The sequence below is a fragment of the Hydra viridissima genome, unplaced genomic scaffold, assembly GCF_058129835.1.
Source record: "Hydra viridissima isolate aposymbiotic clone 2 unplaced genomic scaffold, HvirCarnegie_v1 scaffold_5, whole genome shotgun sequence".
NCBI lineage: Eukaryota > Metazoa > Cnidaria > Hydrozoa > Anthoathecata > Hydridae > Hydra > Hydra viridissima.
Genome location: NW_028324304.1, coordinates 15,258,150 through 15,271,141, shown reverse-complemented (window position 1 = coordinate 15,271,141; position 12,992 = coordinate 15,258,150). Strand labels below are relative to the sequence as shown.

General features: G+C 30.8%; 1 protein-coding gene across 1 annotated transcript; it reads right to left on the bottom strand.

Annotated features, from left to right (window-relative positions):
- Positions 1-1,225: 1,225 nt before the first annotated feature.
- On the bottom strand, positions 1,226-8,810 carry LOC145189019 (uncharacterized). Its single transcript, XM_090087967.1, has 4 exons — positions 8,697-8,810; positions 1,758-3,099; positions 1,573-1,667; positions 1,226-1,498 (listed from the first exon to the last, which is right to left on the bottom strand). Exons 2-4 carry the CDS (start codon positions 3,094-3,096, stop codon positions 1,307-1,309), a joined length of 1,626 nt encoding a protein of 541 aa, XP_089944093.1. The 5' UTR covers positions 3,097-3,099; positions 8,697-8,810; the 3' UTR covers positions 1,226-1,306.
- Positions 8,811-12,992: the final 4,182 nt, after the last annotated feature.

Sequence of the window (12,992 nt, the reverse complement as noted above, 5' to 3'; positions counted from 1 at the left end):
TCCTCGTACAATACAAAGATCTTTGCTTATGATGATTTCTTACCATCATTTATCATAGACCGTATAAAACCAGCAAAACTTATATCTGATCAATTACACGGAGCTTATTCTGAAGCATGTTTAACATTATCTTTAGGTCACTCTGTCAAAGGTAGTTATAATAGAAAGACAATCTTATTCATTCCTAAAACTCTTTAAGCATTTTTTCCGAAAACTGTGTGACCTTACCCAAAGGCAGCCCTTAAAAAGATAAATTTATACTGAAAGTCTACCTGAAAAAAACTGGATCCAGTGTCAAGGTTGCAACCAATTGTCTCATACAAAATATAATTCACATGCCAGTCTAAACTCAGAATTATAAATTTTTATATTCATATCTTAAATATATTTAAGATATGAATACAAAAATTAATATATGTTTTGGTTTTAGAGTTCGCAGTAGTCACAGAAATCCATCAATTTGTTTATTGCTCAACTTACCCCACACAACTGCTCAACTTTCTTTGCTGGGGTGGGTTGAGCAGCTTTTCTCCAACAAATTTATAAAAGTTATTTTTTCTTAAACAATTTTTAGCAGATTAAGTTAACTTTCAAATAGTGCAAAAATTATGCAAATCCGAAGCAACGTTCAAGACATTTATTAGATTTAGTAAAAATTGCTCAACCAGCTCCACCCTACCCTACGACATCAAGATAAATTCTGGGTTCCACATAAATGTTATGTAATGTGAGACTCCTATTAGGTTGGGCTTAACAAAAACCTAGACATTTGCCAATGATTTAAACTGAACCAAAGAATCATGCAAGTAATTGTTATAATTATTTAACTCAAACAAAAGGGATTACAGCGAAGTCCGAACTCACTACTCAGTATCCAAGCTTGTCTTCGGCCAACAGATACATCTTACATAGTACCGAGCTGCCTGTGCCAAAGCCTTCATATTGATGAAAAAGTCAAGTTCCAAGTCAAGACTTTGCGTCAATAAGCGCGGAAATTTTGGAGTTGATAGTTCATAACTAAAAGGTTATGAACTGTCAACTCTAAAATTTCCGCGCCTATTTCCTTTTGAAAGAATTAATTACAGTAAATGCGTTCGGGAAACTTGCGGTAATTATAAATTATTTGCTTGGATAACAGCTTGATTAAGCAAAATTTTGAGTTTTCATTTGCAAATGGGACAGTAGAGACAGAAGAAGTCGCTATATAAAAAAAATGCGACACATGCCGCTTTCGTTGATCAGTGATTTTTAAAAAGAGAGTTAAATGGTTCAAAAAACCAAAGCGTATTTTACGGTGCAACAATCTTTACAAAGTTTTAAACTCCCTCAAATCAACATTTCGTGTTCTCCACCAATAGTGCAAAAGATGACTGGGCCACAGAGTAAAGTTTTCTCCGTTTTTGTTGAGATACCAAGACCCACACGTTCCAGAAAATGGACGTTTTTTTGTCTCTGAAGACACATAACGCTGAAAATTGTCATTTACTTCACTTAACACCTAGGAACAAAACCCAGTGATAAAACTCTAAACTTAACAAATTTACAATTTAAAAACGCGATAAAAACGATTACCTCAATTGATTTCAATCCTTTATCTGTGCACTTTAAAATAGCGTCAACTATGAAGTTCATTTGACACTCGATCATCCAAACAACGGTGTTGTGTCCTGTAAAATCAAGTTATATAAAAGGTATTAGTAAAATTTAAGAAACTCAGGCCAATAAATAAAAAAAAGTTTTCTGATGAGTTCACATACCTAATGCCGTGTTAGGTCCTAAAAGATAAAAGAGATTTGGATATCCAGGGTACATAATTCCAAGGTATGCGTTCGGCTTATCACCCCACCTTTCATTAATTGAGACTCCGTCTGATCCTATTACATTCAGGTTTTTATATGAAGCTGCAACATCAAATCCAGTTGCATAAACCAGTACATCTACTTGATAGTCATTTTTGTCCGTTTTTATACCATGCTCCGTCAGACTTGTGATAGGTTCAGTGACTAAGTGAACATTTGTTTTGTTAAAAGTTTGAAGATATTTTTTCGATGGTGTCAATCGTTTACAACCCAGCGCATACTTCGGAATCATTTTCTCTTTCAATGAATCGTTGTCTAATTGTTCTCGCATACGTTTGATGGTAAAGTTTTGAGTTCTTTTAGTCAAAAACGGTTGATTCCTGAGTATTGTGAAAAACAAAAGCTCCAATGTGACGAAAGTATACCATCGATAAAACAATAAGATAATAGGAAATTGTCTGAAAATATATTTTACTACTTTTGGGAAATTGTAAGAAGGGAATTCGGTCATTACCCAAGGTGGAGTTCTTTGAAAAACATATAAACTCTTCACTTTATCTGCAATACTGGGAACGATTTGAACAGCAGAGGCTCCCGTACCTATAACTGCTACTGATTTACCCTCTAAACTGCAGTCTTCTTTCCATTTGGCAGAATGAAAACTCTCCCCTTTGAACAGGTCGCAACCTTTTATTTCAGCAATCTTTGGTACGTGAAGACCACCTATTCCCGAAATAAGAAAGTTACACAAAAACTCTTCATTGTTTGACGTGACTACTTTCCATGTCTTCGTTTTTTCATCAAACTTGCACTTCTTTACTGCTGTATTGAATCTCATGTATTGACGAATATCGTAAAAGTCGCATGCATTTTTTAAGTACTCTAAAATTTCAGGTTGACTAGCAAATTCACTGTTCCAGTTTGGGTTAGGATAAAACGAAAAGCTGTATAAATGCGCTGGCACGTCACACGCACATCCAGGGTATACGTTATGCAGCCAAGTACCTCCGAGATCTGGGGCAGCTTCAAAAATAATGAACCTAATCCTCTCTTGCTTGAGTTTTATTGCTGCACAAATTCCGGAGAATCCTGCACCAACAATCACCACAAATGTTTCTGATCGTCTGTGTAAGCTGTCATTCGAAATATATTTTTGTTTGTTAAAGTAGAAGTAAGTTAGCATAGCTATTCCAGCCGTAGCAAACCAAGCAGAAGTATGGTTTACCACCCAAAAGAGGAATATCAATACGCAACAAATCAGCACTGAAACTTTTAAAAGCGCTCCAAGACTAGCCATATTCTAAATAATATTAAATAGTATATATGTGTGTGTGTGTATATATATATATATATATATATATATATATATACAGTGAGCAAAAACATTAATCATGCACCATAGTAAAAACATTTTAAAACTGAATTTAAACTAAATTAAGTTAAAATTTATGATTTTTATATTAAATAATTAAAGTTTATATATAAATTTATCGAAAAAGGAACTAAAAAATTACAAAATAATAATATAAGTTACGAAAAATTACAAAAGAAATAAAAAATCAAAAAACCAAGGCAAAAAAATTAAACATGCATAATATAAAAAATTAAATTAAATTAAAAATAAAGAAAATTAATATAAAATTAATAACGCGTAGGTCCACCATTTGATTGAATGACGGCTAAACAACGTCTACGAATTGAATTTACCAAGTTTTTGGTAATATCTGACCCAATTTCCGACCAAAAACTCGAAATTAAGTTTTTCAGATCGGCTTTCTTCGAAATTCGCCGATCTTTTAATTTTTTCTCGACGTGAGCCCAAAGATGCTCGATTGCGTTTAAGTCTGGTGATTGAGCAACCCATTCGAGCTTTTTGAACCCTAAAACTTTTAAATATTCGACGACCGAACGAGCCGTATGCTTAGGATCATTGCCGTGTTGAAAGATAAAATTATCTTTCAACTCGACAATTTCTGCAAATGAACTTAAATTATATTGCAGAATTGATTTATATAAATATTGATCCATTCTCTGATCAATAAACGCCAATTTGCCGACTCCGCTCGCTGCCATACATCCCCAGACCACAATATTACCGCCACCGTGTTTAACTGTGGCATTCAAACGCTTCAATTGAAACTCTTCTCCTGGCTTCCTCCATATCTTTACAGCTCCATCAGAGCCAAATAAATTGAATTTCGACTCGTCAGACCAAATGACTGAGTCCCAGAACTCTTGTGGCTTATCCACGTACTTTTTTGCCCATTCGAGCCGCTTCTTTCTATTGATTGGGCTTATATACGGCTTGTTGCGTGGTGTTCGTCCATGTAAATTTGCTTCATGCAAGCGATTTCTAATTGTTTGCGGTGTGAGAGACAATCCAAAACTCTCCTCCAACTCTTTTGCTGCTGCTGTTGTTGAAGATCTTGGATTAATTTGGAACCTTTTGATCAAAGATCGATCTTGACGCGCCGTAGTCTTTCGTTTGCGTCCTCTTCCAGGTTGATTTTCGAGGTTTCCAACTTTTTAAAACTTTTCCTCGATGGATTGAACGGTTGCAGGCGATATTCATAGCGTTTTAGCTATTTATATTTGGCTTTGGCCATCTTGCCATAACGCAATTACTCGTGCACGAAGTCCGATCGAATGAGATGTGTAGCTTTTTTTATAAAAAATATAAAATCTAAAAAATATAAAATCTAAAAAATATAAAATCTAAAAAATATAAAATCTAAAAAATATAAAATCTAAAAAATATAAAATCTAAAAAATATAAAATCTAAAAAATATAAAATTTAAAAAATATAAAATCTAAAAAATATAAAATCTAAAAAATATAAAATTTAAAAAATATAAAATCTAAAAAAATATAAAATCTAAAAAATATAAAATATAAAATATAAAATCTAAAAAAATATAAAATCTATAGATTTTATATTTTCAATGCTGGTCATTGCTGGAAAGTTTATTAATATAAATATATAGTTTAAATTAATATAAATAAATAATATAATTAAATATAATATAATTTTTTATACTAACTATTCCAATTTACTTGTTGCATGATTAATTTTTTTGTCAGGAATTTTCAATAAAGTTAGTTCTTTATTTTTTTAAATATAACCAATTCAAATTTTTTATTTTCAAACATGATTTTTAATGTATTTTTTAAGCGCTCTCTTTTGGTGAAATTAGTTTTTCAAAAAAGTTTGTACTTTTTGAGAAAAATGCATCTTCACTAATTTCTATTGGCTGTATGATTAATATATATATATATATATATATATATATATATATTTATATATTTATATATATATATATATATATACATAGGCGCCGAGTTCACGGGGGCAACAGGGGCAGTGGCTTCCCCAGAAATTTATACTAATAATATGTAATCACGGATTATTACGGGGGCGAATAGATACTCTCGCCCTCATGATAATCTGTGATAATATATCATTAGTATAAATTTCCAGGGGGGCCACTGCCCCTGTTGCCCCCGTGAACTCGGCGCCAATGTTTATATATATATTTATATATATATATATAATATATATATATATATATATATATATATATATATATATATATATATATATATATATGCACACACTTTATTTATATATAGATATATATATATCTATAAAGAATATACATATAAAAATAAAAAGAATATATATGTATATATATATATATATGAAGAATATATAAATAAAAAGAATATACATACATACATACATACATACATACATACATACATACATACATACATACATACATACATACATACATACATACATACATACATACATACATACATACATACATACAAATATATATATATATATATATATATATATATATATATATATATATATATATATATATATATATATATATATATATATATATATATATGTATATATATATATATATATATATATATATATATATATATATATATATATATATATAGAGAGAGAGAGAGAGAGAGAGAGAGAGAGAGAGAGAGATAGAGAGAGAGAGGTTTGTCGGGATATATATATTTGTATATCTTTATTGAATATATATATATATTCTTTATTAAAACACTTCTTTAAATTTTTAAGTCAAAGTACCAATTGATTGAAATGAAAATGATTATCAAACCATTTTTTCAATGGATGCATGTTTTTTATTCAATGTTTTTTAATACAGCATGTGTTTGCCCCAAGATTTTAGCCCAAACATACTTATGTGTATTAAGTCCATCTCAAAAGAGATGGCTTAAACACTTGCAATTGTATGTTTGGGAAGGGAAACCTTTCGTTTGTTTGAAATCAAAAGAAGACTTTTCTCCTCAATTAATTTTCTGTAAGCTAGAATAAAAGTGTTATGAGTTACTATTGCCTTCTATATAACACGGCCGGATATGTTGGATTAAAGACAAAAAAATTAATGGGCTAAAAAAAGTCAAATTGGACTTCAAGTTTTACAAATAAAGATATTGAATAATATCAATATAGTTTAAGTTATATATGTTTTTTGGAAAATGAATATACATTACATTGAAATACTGAAAAAGTGTTGTGTCGAGGGTTGCAGAAGTGGTTATCAGCGAAATATCGAAGAATGTTCCAATTATAGATCGAAGAATGTTCCAGTTACAGCAACCACGCACCTTATAAAGCTGTCTTGAGTTTTCTAAATTTCCTCGAACTGATTGGATCTTCACAGAAAACTTAGCAATATATATCAATCATTTCGAAGATAAATATCTGAAAAGAGTTAAGCATATAACTTTGAACTTCTAAAAATTCCACACCAAAAATTATTACCAATGATAGTATCTTATCAAAGCCATTTCGAGTTCAGTAAAGCTCTATTTTAAATATAAATATTATTTGCTGTGGGAAACAGTTGATTTCATTAGACGTAATACAGTTACCTAAATGATAGTTTAAACCTAAATGATAGTTTATGTCCAACAAGGTTTTCTTTTAACAAATTAATAACAGTGTGTTACATTTTTGGATATTGTTTGATGAAAGCGTTGTTACTCCTAACATTGAGTTTTCTACAATTGATGAAGACTAACATGTAAATATATACATGAAAGGTAGTTAAAAATCATAGTGTTAAAGCAGATTATTGTTTTAAAATTGATAAAATGTACTTACAAAAGGGCCTCTAATATCATAGGCAAAGTTTGATTGGAGGAAATGATGATGGTAATTTATCTTCTTGTATAGTTGTATTTATGGCGGTTGTTAAGACCTGTCCAGAGTTTCAAATTTCTGGTTCTTTGATTAACTCACATGTTGAAGAAACATTAGAAACTTTATAGAAAAACATCTTTTAATTATTGATCTGAGATAACTGAAAATAATGCAACAAATGATTGAGCATTCTCAATTTCAGCATATATTGTAAATTTGATAATCAAGTAAATGGCATTTTTTACTTTTACACGTTTATAACTTATATGACAGTATTCATTTATCAAAAAATTATTTTATTGAGTTTAAAGATAGTATTTTTGTTGACGCTGGTAAAATAACTTAGAGTTTGTTACAATATGTTTATGAGAAATATGAATAAAAATAATATTGATAGAAATATTTTTTATAAAAGATATTTATTTAAATAAGTATTTTCCAACTGGAACTAACTGTTTTCAGAAGGAAACTGAAGCTGCTGGATTTTTAAAGCTTATTGATATTCGGTGGACTATTTCTAATTCAAAACTAATGTTTAACACAAATAATAGGATTTACAATGAAGCTGTTCCAGATGAAAAAATACTCAGCTTTTTTTTTTTCTTTGAGATTTTTCAATGTGGATTTATTAACTGAAAAAAAAATACAATTTAAAAGATCTAGTAAATATAATTTTTCTGTTTAAAATTATTTGCATTAGTTACAACGCTAAAAGGTACCGCAAGTTTGCTAGAAGATTTGTTTTTAGAATGTATAAGTATGTTTTAACTAGCTGGTTTAAATCTGATTATTTGGAATGGGATTTTTTTTGGAATGGCAGTTTTCAGTAAATATCATCAATTGAGTGGTGGCAGAATTTTGGTCATGTAACGTGGAGTTCAAAGCTCTGAAAAGATATTGCATAAATCTGATGTAAATATTGACAAAAATTACCTTTTAGTGATATTGAAAAAACTTAACAGAGAATGAGCTGTGTTGTGACTCTTATGAGGCTGCCATCAATGTAGGCTTTTACATTACAAAACAGATTGGTAAACACAACTGTTACCAAGATATACTTCATCAGTGAGTAACAGATTAAAAAGCAAAATATCAGAGAAGATAAAGCTGCTGCTTTTTAAGGTTGGAAAACCATGAAAGATTAACCACATAATAACATATCATATATATATTTGTTTCTTTGAGAAACAAAAGATCAGATATTTAGAGGAATTTTTGTGATACAAATGTGTCGTTTCTTCATCAGCAAATTTTTGTAACTGTACAATTTAAAAGAGAAACTTGGATCATAGGTTTACAAACACATTCCTGTTAATGTCAACTGTTCGAAGCAAAAATTTTGTGGATCAAAGATTTATAATTTATAAAATCATTTGGTCACTTGGTTTTATGCGATCTTATTTATTCTTATCTGACGGTCTAAATGTTTTTAGGTTAAGAACTGGATATATGTGATGAGCAATTAAATAAATTAAGTTAATAAACTGAATCATTTATTTTCTTATTAACAATCCATTAAGGATATTTGTTCCACTATACTTTTGCCTCTGATTACATGTGAAGATTTTTTTTCCACAGTATTAAAGGTTTTCTAATATGGACAAAATCTTAACTTTATGCTCAAATCAAAAAAAAAATAGTATCTTTTGGGTAAATATTCGAAGAAAATGCAGCCATTTTGAGTAAACTTTCTTACCTCTATTTTAGTAACTAAAAAATTATAATAAAATGTTTCCTTATTGCTTTTATCATTTAAAACTTTAAAATACGGAAGTTTTCTATCAAAATCTCTAACAACAGTTTTTATAAAAGATCTTTGCTTTTATTGCTTAGGGCTTTTGTTTTAATTGCACGATAAGATCTAAGGATTTTATAACCTATTAATTTACTATTAAATTGTTGTTTTGACGCCACTTAACATTTGTATTAGCAGACCTTTTGTAACTATAACTACTATAAAAAATAATTGTTATGTGATTTACCGTTCTTTTTTTATTTAGCTTCAACAATTCTTTTCTGAAAAGTTTTTGATGCAAGATAGTTCCCCTTGCAAAGTAATATAGAATGTCCAAAGGGATTGTATTATTACATTATGATGCATTAAGTTTATAAATTAAAAGCTTGATTGCATTACAAATGTACATTTTGTTATAAAGAAAGACCGGAAAAAGCATTCAGTCAGCAGCTTACCTAGTACAATGTCCAGGTGCTTCGTGGTAGGGTGGAGTCATACCATGACCAAGGTATTGTAGAAAGATTATACTGGACACTTGTTGAGCTATTACTTAGACATCAATTCGAACAATAGCTTTTGTTGGCTATGTATGCACAAGCGCGGTGTTCGTCCGAGCTTAGTACGGAAAAGGTGCGAGCTTTACTTGAAGTTATGCATACACTCAAAAATAAGCCGAATCGTCTCTAACCTGACTGATGTACAAACTCATCTGGCAAATTTATTATATGCACTCTACTCTCAAGCAATATATCTTTTAAGCAATATATTTCAATTTAAGTTATATTTAAGTTTAAGTTACAATTATTACAATGGAGGTGAAATAGGTTTGAGAATAGATGCAGGTATAGGTTTAACTCTAGGTACAGGCCTCAGTGCAATTGCTTGCACTGGTACTTCTCTCAAGAAAGTCACCTTTTTCTATCCACTCATTAAGTGTGATCACTCCTTCTGCAAGGAAATCCTTGAGATGGGACAACGTTTGAGCAATTATCGGATCCATAGTTTATGCATATTACACTAATATAGCAACGCTTGGTATATATTAATTATTAAATCTGTTCTTTTTAATTAAAAAAAATATGTTGTAATAACATATTGACACTTAATATATATTAGTATATTTTTTCTCTCTAATTAAAAAAATAAGTTATATAAGCGAAATGTTTCGTAGTGGTTACAAAAAATATATCTGAATTTAGTTGGTCGTTGCCATCAAAAGAGATATACAAACAAAGTCACCACGAAAAAACGACTGTGGTCATGGTACATCACCCACAAGCGGTTTCTATTGAATAATAGCCACATGCAGATGGTCCTAAAAGTCTAAGCTTGCCAAAATAAGTAGTCATGTGAAAAAAATTGCAGCCGTAAACGCGGAAACCAAAACCCGTTTTGTAAAGGCAAACGCAGAAACAAATAATTGAGCACATGTGCTGATACAGATGTTAAAAACATTTTCAACCACATATGAAATATAAACAGCTTGTCGGCATCGCACGTGTCAAATTCTAGGTCTGTCTTTACAACGAGTTCCTTTCTTGAGTGCAAAGTTAATAACGAAGGCACGGGTGGTAGAATGTATCGGCAATAGTCTTTTTATAGCCATTAGACATCTTTAAAAACTGGGTGTGCGTCATACTACAGATAATAAACTACTAAATTTACTCCAAATGAGAAAAGTCCAAGGATAGTGGGTAGTGATCAGTTATTTATCGCATTTTGGCTGGAAGAAATTTATTTTACGTAGCAATTTTCCATTCACAATGAATTTTTTTAAAAATTCTGAAACCCCGTTTTTATTTCCGCTAATTATCATGCTTTTATAAGGCCACGGGTTATGAATGGTTGGTAATTGCGCTTGATAGAGATGTGTGAACTATAAATGTCTACAAGAAAAACAAAGCATATATCCTTGGAGGGCCTTGAGGATTGTCCCACGGCACAGTATTCCTGGTCTGCCTGAACCTATCGTTATGAGTTGTGGCTAAACAAGGCTTCAAGGATGAGCGTTAGAAGATCACTGTCTCTCAGAATCAAAGTAGGATTGCTAAAACATTGAGTCAAACGCTCTTATCCGTTTTCCAACTTTTGAAAAGGACCGTGTTGTGGTTTCAGATACTGAAAAGCCTACAATCCTCGCACGCGGACTGATGTAAACACAAAGTTAGTTAATAATCTAGGGTGTGGGACCATAGAAAAGCTGAATATGTGCATGATCAATTCTGTATACATCCCATGAATTCGAGTCCATAACCAACCACGATCCTTCCATTTGAGCTCGTTCGGTGACCAAATTAAGCATAAGATCATCATCCCTGATCACAGGCACCAGCGCTACACTGAACTATTTGCTTAAAAAAATTATCATTCAGTTTAAGACTGTGCGTCTTTGCGAGCTAGCATTTAGCATAAGATGGGAAGCCACTTGAAAACTCGCTTTGCCCTCATGACGAATTGTCCGCCTCTAACGTATGAACCATGATGCTACTCAGGCAAACTGGATCTTTAACATTACATATCAGTTGTTGAAGCTTATAATGGTCATATGTCTCAGCTTAACACTGTTCGGCAGACAAACAGAAAAAACACTTGCTGTCTTCAGACCAACCAAAGTTAGTATTACTTTAGATATTCTTCATTCGAAAATTTACTCACAAGGAATGCTTCCTAGACACATTGAGGAGCCATACCGTCTGCTATCCGGTATTAACAGAGAAATATTTACTGAGGTAAATCAAATACTCAATGAAGCTGGTTGTTCTCTAATCTTCGTTGCTAACAAAGGCTATGCTGGTAGTGAAACACTCACTATGTCGTATCTAGGTTGCAAACTAGCCTTGGGAATATTGTTGTTTGGGGCAACTTTTTGTTTAAACGGAAAAAATTTCAGTAGTATCTAGACAGGTCGAATCAACCAACGCACCCAATAGAGAGGGTAAAAAATGGCATGGCTCAATCAACAGATATGTTGACTGCAAACGTATGATGATTTTAAACTGGAATTTTGGTCGAATAATTGAAAAAGCTGAGCCTAACCGATTGCTCGGTTTTGCTAAACTTACAGATTGTTCGGCGCATCCCTTCTAACATCAATAACAGTCGTTTTTAATGTAGTGTTACTATGGTGATGCGAGAATGTTTTTTAACTTGGGTAACTAATAATTACGGACTAATTACAATAAGAATAAGAACCAAAAACTCTTTCAAAAACTGAAACGAAAAACAGAAAATTGAAACAAAAGCGAAGCTAAAATGAAAAAACGCGATTCAAGCTGAAAATTTTACAGATATATTAATCTAAAAATACTAAGAAGAAAACAAAACAGAAACTGGGAAATTATAACTAAATTTAACTTGTTTTCAAGTCTCATTTCTCAAAGCCCCAACTTCTTTTTCGCGCGATACAAAACAATTCTGAATTTATAATTTTAAAAAACAACTTCAAGAACATTTTAATGTTTTCGTTATAGTTTTCAAACTTTAACGCAAGTACTAAGACAAAGCAATTTTAATCGGAAGAATAAATCGCGAGTGCGATGAAGTCACTCGAATATTGATCGCTGATAAAACTAGTATCAAATAGAAAATCCTTTCGATTTTTCAACAAATGATTCTCTCTAAATCATAAATTGGTTTGCAATAAACATTTGAAAGAACAGAAGTTTAATATTTATCTAGAAAATTTTTAGGCATCGATCCAAATATTGTTCGAAGGAAGCTATTCGCTGCTTTTACAATTAAAAATAGCAACTTGATTAAATCTAAAATAACAATCTTCAACAAAGAACGGTTCAGGTTTTAGGTTATAAAAGATTAACACTTACTTTAGTTAAAAAATATTTATCATTAGAAAACTGATTATTTTTTTTAATGTTAACTTCCAGTTATTAAAAATTTTCGCGTGACAAATTCATTTGTCTCAGTAATGACTTTGTCGATTCGCAAAAACTTCGTTCAGAAAAAAAGACAAAAACTACTTATAGGATTCCCCCAAAATTACTGATTACAGTATGTATATTTTTATTTGTTTCTGATCGAAAGAATGAACTGTAAATATGTATCTAAAAATGACAACCCCGACTTGTTCATACGATAAAAGAGAAAAAGTAAATAAAAAACCACCATAAAACTTGTTCATTAGATTAAAAAATTACATAATTTACATTTTTGTATTAAAAGTATTTAAAATTTTAAAAATAATTTAATTCTTATAGAAAAAGAAGAAACAATAAAAAACTTTAAGAATATGCAATTTAT

Excerpts from the sequence above, each read along its gene's own strand:
- LOC145189019 (XM_090087967.1), bottom strand. The coding sequence starts at position 3,096 with ATGGCTAGTCTTGGAGCGCTTTTAAAAGTTTCAGTGCTGATTTGTTGC. Across the intron at positions 1,668-1,757 it reads AGGACCTAACACGGCATTAG|GACACAACACCGTTGTTTGG; the intron begins GTATGTGAACTC and ends TTGATTTTACAG. Across the intron at positions 1,499-1,572 it reads AAGGATTGAAATCAATTGAG|GTGTTAAGTGAAGTAAATGA; the intron begins GTAATCGTTTTT and ends TTTTGTTCCTAG.